The 18,293-nt window shown below is 40.9% G+C and overlaps 1 protein-coding gene across 1 annotated transcript in view; it reads left to right on the forward strand.

The window, feature by feature from the left end:
• PLEKHF1 (pleckstrin homology and FYVE domain containing 1) overlaps positions 1-17,525 on the forward strand; it is a 28,503-nt gene extending 10,978 nt beyond the window's left edge. The window contains exon 2 of the mRNA XM_044661435.1: positions 15,621-17,525. Within this exon, the coding sequence (XP_044517370.1) occupies positions 15,635-16,492 (858 nt within the window). The 5' untranslated portion in view covers positions 15,621-15,634 and the 3' untranslated portion in view covers positions 16,493-17,525. The remainder of the gene's footprint in view (positions 1-15,620) is intronic.
• Positions 17,526-18,293: the final 768 nt, after the last annotated feature.

Consider the following 18,293-nt stretch of genomic DNA (forward strand, 5'->3'; position numbering starts at 1 on the left):
GAGATCAAGGCCATAACCCAGGGGTCATGTCCTACTCCATCAGGGAGTATTCTATTCTCCTTCTTCAGAACCTTGACTCACTGACTGCTCAATGGCCAGAGAACATCTTTTGGCTTGTGTCAGACTAGAGATTGTGTATATGTGTGCTTGAGAAGGGGAGGGGGAAGTTCACCTGCTTCCTCTTCAAAGATCGGAACTGAGTCATGCATGGTGGGTGAAGCTTGAGTAAAACACATTTCTCTTCATTTCCTCTGCAGCCCTAGCTTCTGAGAATGCAGAAGGCATGTCCGTTCTCACCCTTATTAGGCAAGTAGGCCAGTGACAGCATGGTTTCTATCTTCTCTCTCTCTCTCTCTCTCTCTCTCTCTCTCTCTCTCTCTCTCTCTCTCTCTCTCTCTCCCTCTCCCTTTCTTTTCTCTCTTTCTCTCTCTCTCTCTTTCTCTTTCTCTATCTTTCTCTCTCCCTCTTTCCTTCTCTCTCCCTCTTTCCCTCCCTCTCCCCCACTCTTTCTCCTCCCTCTCCTCCCTCTCCTCCCTCTCTCTCTCTCCTCTCTCCCCTCCCTTCCCCCCTCTCTCTCCTCCCTGTCCGTCCTCTCTCTCTCTCACTCTCTTCTCTTCCTGTCCTCCCTCTCTCTTTCTCTGTCTCCCTCCCTCTCTCTCAACTGATATATTGACTTATTTAACACTCCTAAAATTTACATGTCAACAAGAATTTAGATTTCCAATACTTAGGTGCATGCCAATGCTCCAACTCCCAACTGACAAGGCTACCCTAGGTTCAAGATATTTAAAAACATCTCTCATGAGCCCCCTTGGATATGCTTATACTTACTAGTTAACTGGAGGACATTATTCAAATCAAAGGCCTTTAAGACTATATCAGTCAGTTAAATATTTTTTTAAAGTGACTTATGCTAACTGCTGGAGATACTAAGAAAAGTGAAAGATGGCTCCTGTCCTCAAGGAGCTCACAGTCTAAAGAGAGAGTCATTGAACAACAAGCTACATACAGTTTAATATGGAAATAATCATCCAAGGGAAAGCAGTAGAATTTGGGGCATCAACGAATTTTCCTGGAGGAAGGAAATTCCTATTTTGGCCTGTAGAAGATGAGATTTTAGCAGAGAAATGAAGAAAGTAAGGAAAATTAGGAGGCAGAGATGAGAAGGGAGATTATTCCATGTATGAAGGTCAACTAGTGAAAATACTCAGAGTCAAGAGATTGGATAAGAAAGTAACAATAACAGTGTTCTCTCATGGACACTTTCTTCCACAGATATAAATCCCATCAGTGCCAAGAGTAGCCATGCACTTGTAGGGAACAGCATGACCTGAACACCCAAATGGAAAAGCAGCTCCAAGGGGGGAAGTCTGGTAGGAGGGCTGTTGATGACCTTTGGTGATATCACCTTGCTGATCTCACTGTGTCTTTCATGGTATGAGGACTCTGCCAGGTGGGCAGAGACCACCCCGTACATGTGGGTATGGCATGTAGTGTCTGCCAAGTATTGCTCCCTGCTGGTCTCTAGTGGTCACTGCTCGGCATTGCTCTGCCAAGCTCTGGGCCATCGAAGGCCACTTCTCAAGCTATTCTCTTCGTCTCCTTTCTACCCTGTTGGCTTAAAGCACAGAGACTTTCATTTATTTATTTATTTGTGTGTGTGTTTGTTTTTGCTATAGCTGTTTTAGAAAGCAAAACATTAATACATCCATTTATTGCACTAAACAACTCCATGGCTTTTCTCCCATAACACGAGGTTCGTCTCTTTCTAGAGAGCCTTGGCCAAAATAGGAATTTTCTTCCTCCAGGAAAATTCGTTGATCTAGTCATTAAGTTCTTTAGAACATATATTAGTCTTAGAGAACTAGTCCATTGCTTTCACATTCCATTTTTTTCCTCTCCAAGGGGAAGTTAACTTCTATCAAAGCCCTCACTCTTGCTTAAGGGTTAGAAATACCTTGAGGCTCCCTCCTTAATTTCTGATTTGGGTTCTTGTACCCCCAAACCTAGCTAGGACTAGTACTGTACCTGGTGTCAAGAAGACCCATGTTACAATCCTGCCTCAAGATACTTACTACCTGTGTAACTCCAGGAAAGTCACTTAATTTTTGTCTGTTTCCTCAATTGTAAAATGGGGCTGACACTACCATATAACTCACAGGGTTATAAGGGCAGCTAGGTGATACAGGGGATAGAATACTGGCTTGGAATCAGGAAGACTCACCTTCATAAGTTCAAATCTGGCCTCAGACTCTTCCTTACTATGTGACCTTGGGCAAGCTACGTAAATCTGTTTGCCTCAGTTTCCTCATCTATAATATGAGCTGAAGAAGAAAATGGCAAATTTGCCATGAAAATCCCAAATGGAGTCACAAAGAATCAGACACAACTAAACAACAGCCCAGGGTTATTGTGCCTTGCATGCAGTAGACACTTATAAGTGCTTGTTTCCTTCCTTCCTTCCTTCTTTCCTTCTTTCCTTCCTTCCTTGCTTCCTTGCTTCCTTCCTTCCTTCCTCTCTCCATTCCTTCCTTCCTTTCTTCCTTCTTTCCTTCTTTCCTCCCTCCCCTCATCCCTTTCTTTCAACCTCATTTCAAGTAATTGTGCCAGGAATGTCACAGAACTTTGTGGGTCTCACCCCAGGTAGCTTTTGGGGAGTTATTTAAAAGAAGCTGAGTAAGCACTTAAAAGCTAGGGCCAGAGGGCCGGGTCATTCCCTTTCTAGCTGCATTCTGGCCTTTTAACATGTTTTTCTGTAGCCCATTAAAAATAATTTAATTTAAATTAAAAAAAAAAACTTTTCCAGGCATTAAGCCCACTCTACGACAAGTTGAAAACCCACCCCCTGGTAGAATAAGCTGTCAGTATGGGTAAGGAAGCATTTGCTGCTGCCCCCAGGGAGCTCACCTCCCACTTTCAAAAGAAATCTCTAAGAAAGTGAGGTTTGCTTTACAGAATTTTGCTTTACAGCCAACTTGTTTCAAATTCATCTGTTCTTTATGTCACAGGATACCTGAGGTGTAAATTAGTTCTTTCTAGAACATAACTGGTTCCCAAAGATCTTTCCCAGATTGAAATGTTAGCGAACTGGCTGTGGCTGATAGTCTTGGCAATGAAAACCCAAAATGGGAGTCTGCAGAGCCTGAGGTATTTTGGGGTGGGGGTGGAGATTGGGGAAAAATGCTCTTTGAATAGAATATGAAGAGTAGAGAGAGTTTCTTTTCTTTCTTTCTTTTCTTTCTTTTTTTTGTCTTTCCATCTCCCCAGCATCTAGCGCTTTGGCCAACACAGAGTATTTATTTAATGAATGCTTGGTGATTGACTGATGGAGGTAATATAGTAGAAAAAGCACTAGGATTGGAAGTTTCAAATCTTGATTCCCTCATACTATATACATACACGCTAGCTGCAAAACCACTGAGAAATTACTTTTTATCTTTGAATGTCTCTTAGTATGAAACTATTAGCCTCACCAGGCTGTTTTGAGTAAAACACTTTTTGTTTTTAAAACCCTTACTTTCTCTCTTAGAATAATAGTATTGGTTCCAAGACAGAAGAGAGGTAAGGGCTAGGCAATTGGAGTTAAGTGACTTGCTCAGGGTCATATAACTAGGAAGTTTCTGAGGTCAGATTTGAACCTAGGACCTCCATCCTGTGAACTACCTAGCTGCTCCTAGCAAAACACATTGTAATCCTTAAATTGCTTTATAAACATGAGTTATTAAGTAACTTTTTATTATGAATTTAACAAACATCAACCTTTCATAACAAACATCATACAAAGAACAGAGAAGATCCAATGTAAAACTGAATTTCTGTTATACACAGTTTTAAATTAATTATGCAAGGGGAGGTCCTAGTTTTGAGTGATGTCCTATGCTGGGACACCCTCTATTATGTTTAGCATGATAGTACCAGAACTACTCTGCTTCCCTTGTATCCCTTTCTGAACTTCATTCTGCTCTTCATATTTTAAAATTCTTTGTTGATGTTTTTTTCTTCCTTTTTTTTTGCATTGCTATCATTACTCAACCACTCCCACCAAAGTCCCTCCCATCTCCCCCACAAAACTCTTATGTTTAAGTGTAGTCTAGAAAAACAAATTTGCAGATTGACAGTAGCTGAAAATATATTTCATACTTCACTTCCAGTCCATCATCTCTGCCAAGACATAGGAAGCATGCCTTATCATTTTTGAGCCATCAGTGGCCATTGTATTGATCACAGAGCTTAAGTCTTTCAGAGTTATTTTCTTTTACATTCCTGAAATCATTGTATAAGTTGTTCTTCTGACCTCATTCCTCAAAAATTCATCAAATTTTTGCCAGGCTGAATTAGTTTCTTTTGTCATTTCTTATGGCACAATAATCGTGCATTGCTTTTATATGCCATAATGTGTTTAGCCATTATGAACTGCATGGCTATTGTAAGGGTGAAAAAGGGGTTTTATGGGTTCAGTATATGCCAGAGGATTGAACTATTAGCAGTCCTCAATTAAGAATAATCTCAAACCAAAATTGACTTTTATGGAAGTTTATTTACAATTGAGAAGAGAGAGAGAGGAAGTAAGGAAATAAGAATCTATCCCGCTAATTAATCCAGGTAAATCTTAACCCTCAGCCGAGGGTTAAAGGGCCTGAGGCCCGGAGGTGAATGGAGCAAACTTCATTCACAGAGTCTATAAAAGGAAGTTTCTTAATAGAAGTTCAGGAAGATTCAGTCTTTAAGTCACCACATGGAACAGTCTCGGTCACAAACCAGCAAAGCTCCCTCAGGTCCCCTTCACCAAACCAGAAGCAGCCTCACTCACTCAACTCCCTGTTTTAAAGGGGTCGCGTATGCTTCACTTCCAGTGCCTTCCCCTAGCCTGCATGTTCAATCACAATAGACTAGGGGCGGTCAGTTGATTCTGGTTCGTTACTCACTCTAGCACACGTGGGTTAGGACCTCCCAGAATTGGAAGGTGCTCTCACCTTTGGTGATTAAATCTAAAGATGGGCAGTGTAGACTTAATCTAATTATCACACTATCCACTTAATTTCCAGTTCTTTCCCAAACCAAGAAGTGTTGCTAAAGATATTTTGGTACATATGGATCTTTTCCTTCTGTCTTTGATCATTTTGGTGCATATGCCTAGTAGTGCTATTATTGTTTCAGAGGTATAGACAATTTAGTTATTTTGTGGGGGAAGAGGAAATTTCATCCCAAAATAATTCCCAGAATGATTGGACCAACCCACAGCTCCATCAAGAGTGGAGCCAGAGGGCAGCTAGGGGGCTCAGTGGATTGAGAGCCAGGTCCAGAAATGGGAAGTCCTGGGTTCAAATCTGGCCTCAGACACTTCCTAGCTGTGTGACCCTGGACAAGTCACTTAACCCTCATTGCCTAGCCCTTAGCACTCTTCTACCTTGGAGCCAATACACAGTATAGATTCTGAAACAGAAGGTAAGAGTTTAAAAAAAAAAAAAAGAAAAAGAAAAAGAGTGGAGCCAATCCTCCTGCAAGATTAGTGTTCCTTGGCCTCCCACATTCCTCCTCCAATCAACATTTTCCTTTTTTATCTTCTTTGCCTATAATGTTACTTCTTGTTTCAATGATTTAATATCTCTATGATCTCATCAATGTGGGTACTTCCTGCAGCTGTGCTAATTGTGACCCATCCTCAGCTCTATCCTCCACAACTCTTGTTCATATTTCCCCATAAATTCTACATTATTGAGGGCATTATTGGGAGAAGGGAAGGAGTTCTCAATTGCACAGGAGGCCATTCTCTAGGTCTCTTAGCATTATATTTGTACTGACCTATCCTTCCATCAGCCCTTGTTCTTGCTAAGTGCTAAGCTACACTTTTTTCCAATCATATATGTTCTGTGTACTATCTTTTACATAACTTCTTGCACCATTGGCAACAGGTTGCAGTCTATTTACACCCACTATATATCTCCCTTTTGCCCTCTGCATCTCCAGCAATTTTTATCTTTCAGAGATTGAGGTATTCCATGATTCACATCCACCATCAGAAAAAATATTGGTATTAAAAAGTTGGTTTTGTTTCATAGAGTATCTTGGGATCATTGAAAGCACTTTGTAATTTCCCAAATGCAATCTATCCTGTTTCTTCTCTTCAGTTTTGGTCCTAGCTAATTACCCTTCTGCAGTGTCTTTCCAAGGTATATATCCTGATGGACTAATTCTATGGATGGTCCATGCAACTGCATATCACACTCTGGACAATAGGCATTCTTTACCCTCTTGTTTTTTCTGTGTGGATTACTAAGCTGAATCCATTAAAGTAGCTCTGGAGCACATTTTAAAAGGCTCTGGAGTATATTTGGCCTGGTTCAATTAGCACAATACAGTTCCAATTATCTCCTCCATGCAGATAACTCCCAGTCCTGTATATCCAACCCTAGTCTCTCTCCTGACCTCTAGACCCACTTGACCAGCTGCTTGCTGTACAAGTCCAACTAGATCTTGTAGGCACCTAAAATTCTGTGTCCAAGATAATAAAGGCTATATTATTATTATTATTATTATTATTATTATTATTATCTTCCCATACCTAAACTCACCCTGTCCACCACCATTTTCAGTCACCTGGGTTCAAAAACCTAGAGTGATTCTCTAGTGTTCCTTCTACCTTGCCCACCATATATAATCATTATCTTTTCCCCTAAACCATTTCCTCTTCTAAGCTTCCCATTTTCTGTTGTTGTTTAACTCTTCATGACCTCATTTTGGGCTTGTTTTGGGCAAATATTGCAGTGGTTTGATATTTCCTTCTCCAGCCCATTTTACAGATGAAGAAATTGAGGCAAACAGTTTTAAGTGACTTGCCCAGGGTCACACAGCTAGTATGTTTCTAAAGCTGGATTTGGACTCATAAAGATGAGTATTCCTGTTTTCACACCCAGCACACTATCCCCTGCCCTTCCTATCTGGCTTCTAATCATCAACTCCTCATTCTCCCAAACACCTTTCACTTGCATCTGAGTCCTCCTTGTCCATACAGCTTCTGCCTTAGATCAAGACCTCCTCACCACTCCCCTAGATTATTGCAGTGGTCACACATTTCTCACATTTCCATCCATCCTCTGCTCTGTTGTAAAAGTAATTTTCATTAAGCACAGATCTGTCTATGTCACTTGGTCAACTCTAAAGCCTCTCTAGAAACTCTTCTGTTTGGCTTTCAAAGCCATACCCAACGTGGCCCCAGCCTTTCTTTCTAGCCTCATTAGATTTTATTCTCCTTCCTCTCCCCTGGCATCCAGTCAAATTAGCCTTCTCTCTCCATTTCTCACTCATAACATTCAGTCTCTCATATCTGGTCCTTTGCTCTGGCCCTCTCATATGCCAGGGATATACCATTTGCTCACCTCTGCCTCATAGAGTCCTTTTTTCCTCCTTTAAGTTGCAGGTTAAACACCATCTTCTACATGAAAGTTTTCCTTTATTCCCTCAACTGCTAGTGCCCCGTCCCCATCTCCCTCATATTTAACTACTACAAAATAGAATTCATGTTTATTGACTTTATGCTATATGTATATATATACATATATATACATGAAGAATAACTTCTTAACATTCATCCATCTCCAGAGAATGAACCAAGAAGTGGAAACACAAAAGAGATAAACTTTATGTTTTGCCAGATCATGCCTTCTATGATATGAAGGATGAAGGAGGGGCCAAATATATGTATATATACATATATTTGTTTGTTTATTTGTAAAGACCCAGAAAAAAGGGATGACTGTGATAGAATGTCCCCTCTACTCTCCTTACTGATCTCCTTGGCATCTACCTTTTATAGAAGGCCTTCCTTAACCCCTTTTAATTTGAGAGCTTTCTCTCTGTTAACAGTTTCCATTTCTATAGCTTATTTTGTGTATATATATATATATATATATATATTTTCATATTGCCTCTTCCATAAAATGTAAGCTCCTTGAAGGCAGGAACTGTGTCTTTTGCCTCTTTTTTGTATTACTAGCCCTTAGTATAGTGCCTGGCACATAGCAGGTGATTTTTAAGTGGTTTTGATTGATCATGGGTCAAGGATTTTAAGGGTGGACTACAGCATCAGGTTAAAATGGTTAACTGTAACATTAAGATTGCAAAGGGAGAAAAGCGAGGCCTGAGCAGGAGTGATGGACAGGGAAAACCCGTTCAAGTAGAGTAACAAAGATTGAAGTGAGGATGGGGAATAGGTTTGGGAGAAGTTCTGGATGGTGGAAGTATAGCATTTGTGCATGCTGAGATCAAGGCTGTGCCCACCCTTCTGTGTGTGCTTGAGATATAATAAAGGTGTAGTTTATAGGAGTTAGGGAGGTGGACAAACTTGGAAATCAGGGTATTTAGAAGAACATCAACATGTATATTGAAAGTCCTAAGCATAAGGTTGGGAACTGGGATGTGAATAAAGATCGTGAGCTTGGAACTAAACATCTTAAAACTGAGACTGAATGACCTGTGGGCCAGTAGGTAACTGCCACCTGGATCTTGCCTGGGTAATTTAGCTAGAAAGAGTGAACCTCAATGCAAGAGAAGTTTTTGAATGATGGCTGCAGAGGATGGGTCTAGAAGTCACAGAAGGAGCTGGGAGTTGCTTTATATTTCCACGTGATTCAGTGTGTTGGGGGGAGGAGAATCAGATAAGTTGAACTCAGTATTGGGAGAGGGTGGCCAAAGATTCAGTGTTCTTGGGAGGAGCCACATTTCCTTGAGGGCAAAAAGATGGAAGGAGCTATGATGAAGAAAGCCGATCCCAAGGGAGGTTTGTTAATTATGAAATGGAATTGCAGAGAGTATAATGGAGGGGAAAGGGACAAGAGCGGGGTAGGGGTGAGGTAGATGAGGGTGAGGAATCAGGATGTGGAATCAGGGGAAAAGGGTGTTTTCCTGGGCAGCCTTCACAGACCTACCCCCAAACTCCTTCCCAATCCTAGCAGCAAGAAAGGGTATGCTCTAAGGGGAATGGGGTGGAGGAGGGAAGCCCACCTGGGCCAGTCCCAGTGGTCTAGTGGCAGTGGCTAGTCTGGTGATTGTATGTGAATCTGCAGATTTGGAGGGAATATCGATATTATTGAGGCCATAGATCCCACTGAAATACTATATTAATACTGATATTTCAAGTATTGTTAAACAGTTACCTCTGTGGCTTCATCTATCAAGAAATACTGTATGAGTTTAATTTATACAGGGGAGACATCATACTGAAGGAGTGCCTGTAAGACTAGATTTTTTTCCTACCAAGTTAAATGTTTTTTAAAGATTAACGAACAAGAAAGAAAGACTTTTTGTTTTCTGTGCATCATTCAGTGAACAGTGTAACCTTTCTGTTAATTGCAAAACTGTAAAGATGTGGTCTGCTAGAGAAAATGGTGTGAAAGTCTCTCTGTTTCCTTCTCATATTTTCATCGCTGATACCTTCAATATATGTGTATATTATTCTTATAGAGGTTTTATAGAGAAGAAGAGTAGGTATACTTTAAAAGTGATTGTCATTCTCTTGGTACTTTGTGATTTTTAAAGAGAATAATATCATCTATGATTTTTCTTCCAATCTTTTATCATCTTTTTTCTCAGCTATCTTGAGGGTTTCTTAACCCCCCTCAAACAAAGTACCATCAGCACAGATGATTGGCCCAGTTGTTCTTCCTTTCCTTGGTGGCATTTCCACTTTCTAGTACGACACACTGGAACCTGAAATGTTGCCATTCAAAAGTGACGGTACCATTTCCCTCAGTGAAGATAATAGTTTATTATAAAAATGTAGACAGATATTCCATTTTTCATGTGTCTGTTCTCTAGTCCTCCTAGTTATATCCTTAAATGCTCTTAGGACAGTGATGGGCAATCTTTTTAAAGAGGGGGCCAAAAGAAAGGAAATGTTTATCTGTCAGTCTGTTTCTAAGGCAACTCTTTCGAAATTTCATTGTATTGTAGCCTACTCGTTGTATTCGTCAGATTAGGAATAATGTCATGTGGTGGGAAAGAACATTTCAGGGGGCCGCATCTGGCCCCATGGCTGTAGTTTGCCCATCACTGTTTTAGGATGATCTGGCCTAATTAAGTCTCATCACAAGCTTTCTGCAGATTCCTTTTTCTTTCCATTATTTGATGTTTTATGAAGTAATACAATGAATAAAAAGTAGGGGACAAGTAGTCCTTGCTCTTTCATTGTACTAGGGATATATCTGAAATGATCCAGAATTGGGTTTAAAGTAGTCTTATACTTCTGAAGTTGATATTTTTGAACCCAAGTACAAGATGGAGGAGGCATAATTAGAAAGAATTAATCTGAAAAATGATACAGGACTTTGAGTAAACCAAAAGCAAAACATAAGTCAATGCAGTGTATGGACACCAGAAGGGAGAAAAAAAAAACAACCTTGTGCCATCTTGGACTGCATGAAGAGAAACATTGTGTCCAAGACTGGGGAGGTTCTATTCACCGTGTACCCTGCCTTGGCCAGATCTCAGATGGAGCATTATGTTCCGTTCTGGGTGGAAGGCAGGACATTGATAACAGTGAGGCTCTCCCACCTCTCTCGTGCCCTTGCTGCTTCTTTTTCTACACTCTCTGTCTTGATTGCAGCTGCTCCAGTGTGTTCAGTTACCATCTCCATGAAGATGATTCTCAGCTCTCAATATCCAGCCCTCGTCCCTCTTCTCCTACCGAATGTCTCATAGGTATTTCAAACACTCCATGGCCAGAAGAGAAGTTAGCATATTTCCCTTCAAATCTACTCTCCTCCTCCAAACTTTATTATTTCTATTGATCACTGTCCTTGTCACCTGGTTTTGGAAAGCTTAGCCCAGTGGTTCCCAAACTTTTTTGGCCTACCACCCCCTTTCCAGAAAAAATATTACTTAGCTCCCCTGTCACATACTATCACTGCCCCCTTATAGTTATTCACCGCCCCCAAATGTACCTGTGGCCATCACCGCCTCCCTGGATCGCTGCAGCACCCACCAGGGGGCAGTGGCGCCCACTTTGGGAATCAGTGGCTTTGCCTATTCCTCAGCTCTCAATAACAATGACAACACTTTAAAGTTTGTTTTATCTCCACAATATCTTTGTGAGGTAGGTGCTATATTTATCTCTACTTTACAGGTGAAGAAACTGAGGCTGAGAGAGGTCAAGAGCCTTGCCCAGAGTCATAAGGCATCTAAGTGCCAGAGGCAAGATTTGCATTCAGGTGTTCTTGACTCCAAGCTCAAACCTCTATTTATGACACCACCTAGCTGCCTCATATCTAATAAACTGGCAAGTGTATTATTTATTGTGTTTAAAGAGCTATTATTTGTTGATTTTTTTTTAAGCATTTGATTTAGTAGGTCAAAATGCAGGCTTTCAAGTGAAGGCATTCCTAACAAGATGTCTTCCCTGTCAAGTTTCTCCTTCCATGGCATCTTTAATACTATCCTTCTTCTCTCTAATCTCACTACCACCATTCTAGTTCCCCCCTAATCACCCCTCTCCAACATTCCAACAGCCCCCCAATTGGATGTCCAGTTTTGAATCTCTCCTATTTCAAATCCATGCTTCACACAGCTGCCAAAATAACCTTCCTAAAATTCAAATCAGACCATGGCAAAGTCTTGTTCAAGCGTATCTTCAGTGGTATCCTAAATTCCTCACCTTGCTGTTTAAAATCTTTCTCAGTTTAACTTGAGCATACCTTTCTAGGCTTATTGTACATGACTCCCTTCCACAAACTCGATATTCCCAAATGTGACATGTCATCTTCTACTTCATGTCCTTTCCCTGATTGCTCTCCCCCTTTGCAATATACACCCTCCTCTCCTTTTGCCTCTTGGAATCCGATTCCATGTCCCCTCCTATAGGTAGGCAAAATTGATCCCCAAAGACATTGGTGCTTGCTCCCTCTTCAAATTATTCACTATATACTTAGATGTTTGCATGTTGTCATCTCTCCCTCTACAAACATATACAACTGGGAGAATGCCTGCACTTAGCCCAGTTTCTTACACACAGTAAGTTCTTTATAAGTGCTTGGCAAATTAGATGAATTAGAATCTCCAGAAGAGGGCAGCCAGGATGGTGAAGAACTTCAAAATTATAAGAGGTCCAACTGGAGGAACTGGGGATGTTTAGCTTGGAGAAAAGAAAAAAAGAGGAATGGGATGTGTGGGACGAAAGGGGGAAGGAATAGGCTGATTGCCTTCAAGTAACCAAAGGGCTATCATGTTGAAGAAGAATGGCTTTGCCCTGTTTGGCCCAGAAGGACAGAACTAGGAGCAGAGTATATAAAGTTGGCTCCTGTTGAGCTTTTAGTCCAGGCAACACCTTCTGTCTTTTTCAGATGAATTGCTTTCTAACCATTCCTTTTCTGTCTTATGCTTGGATTCAGAAATATCAGCTTCACAAAAGTAAAGCTTTACATTGAGCTCTACTTAATTTAACCTCAAATATCTCCCCATGACACTTCAAGGGCAGTGGCTCTGTGTGTCTTCTACTTATTACTAATTGTATTACCTCATAAAGCAGCAAATAAAGGTGAAGGGAAAAAATGAGTTTGCAGAAAGCTTGTCATAAGATCCAATTAGGCCAAATCACCCTAAGAAGAGACACATGAAAAACAGAATAGATCTGTCAGAAAGGTGGATTTAGGCTTGATGGAAAGAAAAGCTTCCTAACAATTAAGGCTATCCAAATGCTTAATGTAATGTCTTAGAAGACAGTGAATCCCTTCTCATGCAAAGGCTGGATCACCAGTTTTTATAGAGAGGATTCTTTTTCAGATATGGATTAGACCAGATGTCATTTTCTTTTAAAAAAAAAATAAATAAATAAGCACATTTAGAATTTTTTTAACATTCATTAAAAAAATTTTTTTAAGCTCCAAATTCCCTCCTTCTCCTTCCCCACCTATAGAGAAGGCAAGCATTGTGATATCAATTATACATAAGAAATCATGTAAAACACTTATATATAAGCCATATTGCAAAAATAAAGTAAAAAAATTATGCTTCAGTCCGCACTCAGACTCCTTCACTTCTCTCTCTAGAAGTGAATAACATTTTTCATCATGAATCCTATGGATCAAAGTCTTGATCAGAATAGCTAAGTTATTCACAGTTGTTTTTATCATTATAATATTGCTATTACTATTATAATATTCTTCTGTTTCTGCTCATTTCACACCACAAAAGTTCATGTAAGTCTTTCTAGGTTTTTTTTCGAAACCATCCAAAGAAAAATAACAAAATTCATTTGGAAGAACAAAGGATCAAGAATATCAATGAAATCAATGAAAAAAATGTGAAGGAAGGTTATTTCTTATAGCACAATAGTATTTCATCACAATCCTACAACAGCATATATTCAGCTATTTCCCAGCTGGTGGGCATTCTCTTTAATTTCCAATTCTTTGCCACCACAAAAGGAGTTGCTATAAATTAAAAAAAAAACCTTTCCCTTTTTTTTTTGATATCTTTGGGATTCAGATTCAGTAGTAGTATTGCTAGATCAAAGGATATGTACAATTTTATAGCCCTTGGGACATAGTTTCAAATTGTGATCAAGAATGGTTGAACTAGTATACAACTCAATCAGCAGCACAGTTAGGTCCCAGTTTTTCCACATCCCATCTAGCATCTGTCATTTTACTTTTCCATCATGTTAGCCAATCTGATAGGCGTGAGATGGTACCTGAGAATTGTTTTAATTTGCACTTCTTTAGTCAGTATTGATTTAGAGCAATTTTTCATGTGACTCTTGATGGTTTTGATTTCTTCTCCTGAAATCATTTGACCATTTATCAGCTGGGTTCTTAGTTTTATAAATTTAGCTCAGTTCCCTATATATTTGAAAAATGAAACCTATATTAGAGAAACTTGCTGTAAGATTTTTCTTCCTAATTTCCTGTTTTTCTTCTAATTTTGGCTGCATTAATTTTGTTTGTGAAAAAAAAAGCTTTTAAATTTCATCCACTTTACTTCCCATTATCCTCTCTGTCTCTTGTTTGCTCATAAACACTTCTCTTATCCATAGATCTGACAAGTACATTTTTCCATGTCCCCTTTATTTACTTATGTTATCACCTTTTATATTGAAATCATTTATCCATGTCAACTTTATCTTGGTATACAGTAGGAGATGCTGATCTGTATCTAATTTCTGCCAAACTGCTTTCTAATTTTCTAAGCAATTTTTATCAAATGGCAAGTTTTTACCCCCCAAAGCTTGGTTCTTGGACTAGATTATTACAGTCTTTTTCTACTATGTATTGTGTACCTAATCTATGTCACTGACCTACCACTCTTAGTCAGTACCAGATTGTTTTGGTGAGTGCCATTTTGTAATATAGTTTTAAATCTGGTACTGCTACTGCCATCTTCCTTCAATTTTTTTCATTGATTCCCTTGATATACTTGACCTTTTGTTCATCCATATTAATTTTGCTATTATTTTTTCTGTTTATAAAATAATTCTTTGATAGTTTGACTGGCATATGGCACTGAAAATGTAATTAACTTAGATAGAATTGTCATTTTTGTTATATTGGCTTGGTCTACCTATGAGCAATAAATATTTCTCTAGTTGTTAAAATCTGTCTTTATTTGTCTAAAAAGTGTTTTGTAATTATATCCATATAGTTCCTGGGTTTGTCTTGGCAGACTCCCAAGTATTTTATATTGGCTACAGTTATTTTAAATGGAATTTCTCTATCTCTTGCTGCTGGACTTTTGTTAGTAATATAGAAATGCTCATGATTTATGTGAGTTTATTTTATATTCTGCAACTTTGCTAAAATTGATAATTATTTCAACTGGATGGCTTTTAGTGTCTTTCGTAATTTCACATCTCCAATATTGAACTTGATACATTCAGTCAAAAAGAATTTATACCCCTCTCCCCATACCATAGTGGGGACATTAGAATCCACTTTGCTCCATATTGCCCCTTCCAGACTCTCTCTTTTCTACTATCACTCAGTAACTTCTCTCCTAGGCAGTCCATACAATTTATATTTAGCACCCTTAAATGTTTACTAATTGCCAGGAACAGTGCCAAGTACAGAGGATACAAAAAAATGGCCAAAAAAAATTGATCTCTTCCCTCAAGGAGCTCATATTCTAATGGACAAGACAACATGCAAATAAACTATATGCATTCAAATACCTGTATAAAGTGTATACAGAAGAAGAGGGCATTAATGCCACTCAAGACTTAAAATCTAGTTAGAAAGACAAACCTAACTCACATAAAACAGTTAAATATATGTTGAATTGAATGAGTGAATGAATGAATCAATCAATCAATCAATCAACTTGGGTGTCCTCTACCTTGAATAGAGATTTGACATAGTAGGTGCTAAATAAGTAACTGTTGAATGTATTAGTGCCTCCTGGAGAATCATATGGTACCACCATGCCAGCTTTAATTGTAGAAGGCATCCTGTAAGTGGTGGCCCAAACCTCCTGAGTGCTCATTCACCATTCATGTTGGTACCTAATACCTGACACATTATTGGTATTCAATAAAAGCTTGTTGACCCATGGGTTAGGGCATTGAGCCTGACATGGGACCTAGGTTATTCCTACAATACTGACTCGCTTTTTTCTCATTTTTCCCACCCTATGCCTAGTGAGGATTGAGAAGATGGTGGACCATCTGGTGAACACGGAGATCAACAGCCAGAGAATCGCAGCTGTGGAGAGTTGCTTTGGCACCTCAGGGCAGCCACTGGCATTACCAGGTCGGGTGCTCCTTGGCGAGGGCATCCTGACTAAGGAGTGCCGCAAAAAAGCCAAGCCCCGAATCTTCTTCCTCTTCAATGATATTCTGGTCTATGGCAGCATCGTGATCAACAAGCGCAAGTATAGCAGCCAGCACATCATCCCTCTGGAGGAGGTGACGCTGGAGACCCTCCCGGACACCTGGCACGCCAAGAACCGCTGGATGATCAAGACATCCAAGAAATCATTTGTGGTGTCAGCCGCCTCCCTGACTGAGCGTGAAGAGTGGATCCGCCACATTGAGGAGTGTGTGAGGCGCCAGCTGCGGGCCACTGGACTTCCCCCTACCACGGAGCATGCTGCGCCCTGGATACCAGACAAAGCCACGGACATCTGCATGCGCTGCACCCAGACCAAGTTCTCCGCCCTCACCCGTCGCCATCACTGCCGAAAGTGCGGCTTCGTTGTCTGTGGGGACTGTTCCCGGGAACGCTTCCTTATGCCCCGCCTCTCTCCCAAGCCCCTTCGGGTCTGTGGCCTTTGCTATCGGGAGCTGGCTGCTGAGAAGCAGAAAGAAGAGGCGGGGGAAGAAGAATCGGAAGGGCCGAGGCAACCCCAGCAGGACCTTGCTCACTCCCCGGGAACAACCTATGGTATATCCAGCGGGGAGGATGAAAGCGACAAGTCAGATGAGGACAGAGATGGGGGCTCGTCTGGTTCCTGGCCTATGGGGCTGGAGTTCTATGCCTCAGGGGTTAAATGGTCATCCTTCCACAGCTAACCTTTGCCCAAAAACCATTTGGGGTCTATTTAAAGGGGACAGGACTCCCCTGAAGAGTTTCTTTCCTCCCCAAACCGTATGCAGTCTGGTTGTTACTGTTTGTTCAACCTTCCTTGGTGAGGACTTGGAAATTGGATGACATAGGACAGGTTAGAATAGATTCTAAATTCTGTCCACAGAGCCCCATTGTGTGCTTGCTTAGGCAAGGAGTGAGCAATGGATAAAAGGTCATTTCCTTGCTACTCTTGGCACTCCCGGTGCCCATCCTCTAATAGTCTTGCTCCTTTTAGTCAAGATCTTCACAGTTGGATAGGAAAACCAGGGTGTATCAGGAGATCCCCACCCCTGCCACCTGGGTCAGGCTGAAGCCTCAGCCTCTCATCCAGCAGAGCCAGCAGAGAGCAGTATGCAAAAGACTTTCAGAACCTCAGGCTGAGGAAGGCTCAGAGGAGACTGTGAAGGAGAGCAAGTGTCCGCATCTACATCCAAGAGAACCAACTGTCCCGAGGACAACCCAGTTCTGTGTTTAGGCTCCTTCTGCAGATCTCAGCATTGGCTACTTAGGCCCCTGATTCCTCCTGTCTGAGTGCTCTGCCTCCCCCAGCAACGCCATTGCTGCAAGGGTTGCTTCTTAGTGTTTAGGAACTGATGGGAAATATTTCCTCCTGTCCAGGGACCATGCTGGAAGGGGCCCAAGACACCAGGGAGGGCCCCAAGAACCTTAGTGATACCTGAAGCCAGATGCCCATAGATTTCAGAGATGCCATTTGATTAGAAAACCAGTAGCCCAAAGACACTTTGGTCCATCCTATACCGGGATGTACATCTGGACCTGATAATGACCTCTCCAGCCCTAAAAGCAGTGCTTGCACTAGGAAAAAAAAAACATTCCTATAGTTTAGAAAAGGTAGCCCAATGGCATCTTGGAGGAGCTGAGAGGGAAGCAGGATTAATGTTGCCCATGACTGTAGTACTTCCTAAATGTTCTATCAACCCAAATGTGTAAAATTCACAATAATCATAATGAATCTCATACTTCCCTCCAAGTCTCATCTTTTCTTTCCATAATATACCACTAGTCTGGGGTGGATGGGATAGGGGAGAAGTGGGAAGAAGGGGAAGTGAGGAGGAAAGGGCCAAGAGTGGGGCCACGTGTACCAAGAAAGGCATGATAGGGAGGGAGATGCTTATAAGGCATTGACGCAAATATAGAGACATACTTGTCTGTTGAAATAGAAATCTGTTTTCCTTGGCTTGCCTCCTTTGAAGGAAAGATCTCCATCCCTTTCCTAAGCTCAGCAAGGGCTGTTCTCCTGGCTGAATTCAGTAAATCTGTCTTATTTGGTTTAAACTGTCTAATTGATGAGTTGAAAGAAGGAAAATTTTTCAGCATCCCTTTCAGCTGAATGCTATTTTATTTTAAAAACCATACTTTGATATATTCTCTTGGCTTGGAAGGAACAGTCTCAGAGGTCCTGGAATGGATGTTTCTGGCCATTTAGTTTTGGGAATCTTACCCCCATTCTTTCCCTCTTGTCTATGTTGGCTCAGACAAATAACTAGTCTTGCCCAAGGGTGGAGAAGGCACAGGGAAGACAACCCTGTCTAACCATTACCACTACAATCTCCCCTTGCTATAAGTGGAACCAGGTCCCCATGAGTGAGTGGGGAGATGACTGAAATTTCACCTTTAAAGATTCATTCCTTTGGGTTAAGCATTGTCCTCTTCCTCTTAAAAACTGAGCTACTGGAGCAGCTAGGTGACTGAATAGATAGAGAGCCAGGCTTGGAGATGGGAGGT

The sequence above is a fragment of the Gracilinanus agilis genome, chromosome 2 (genome assembly GCF_016433145.1).
Source record: "Gracilinanus agilis isolate LMUSP501 chromosome 2, AgileGrace, whole genome shotgun sequence".
Taxonomy (NCBI): domain Eukaryota; kingdom Metazoa; phylum Chordata; class Mammalia; order Didelphimorphia; family Didelphidae; genus Gracilinanus; species Gracilinanus agilis.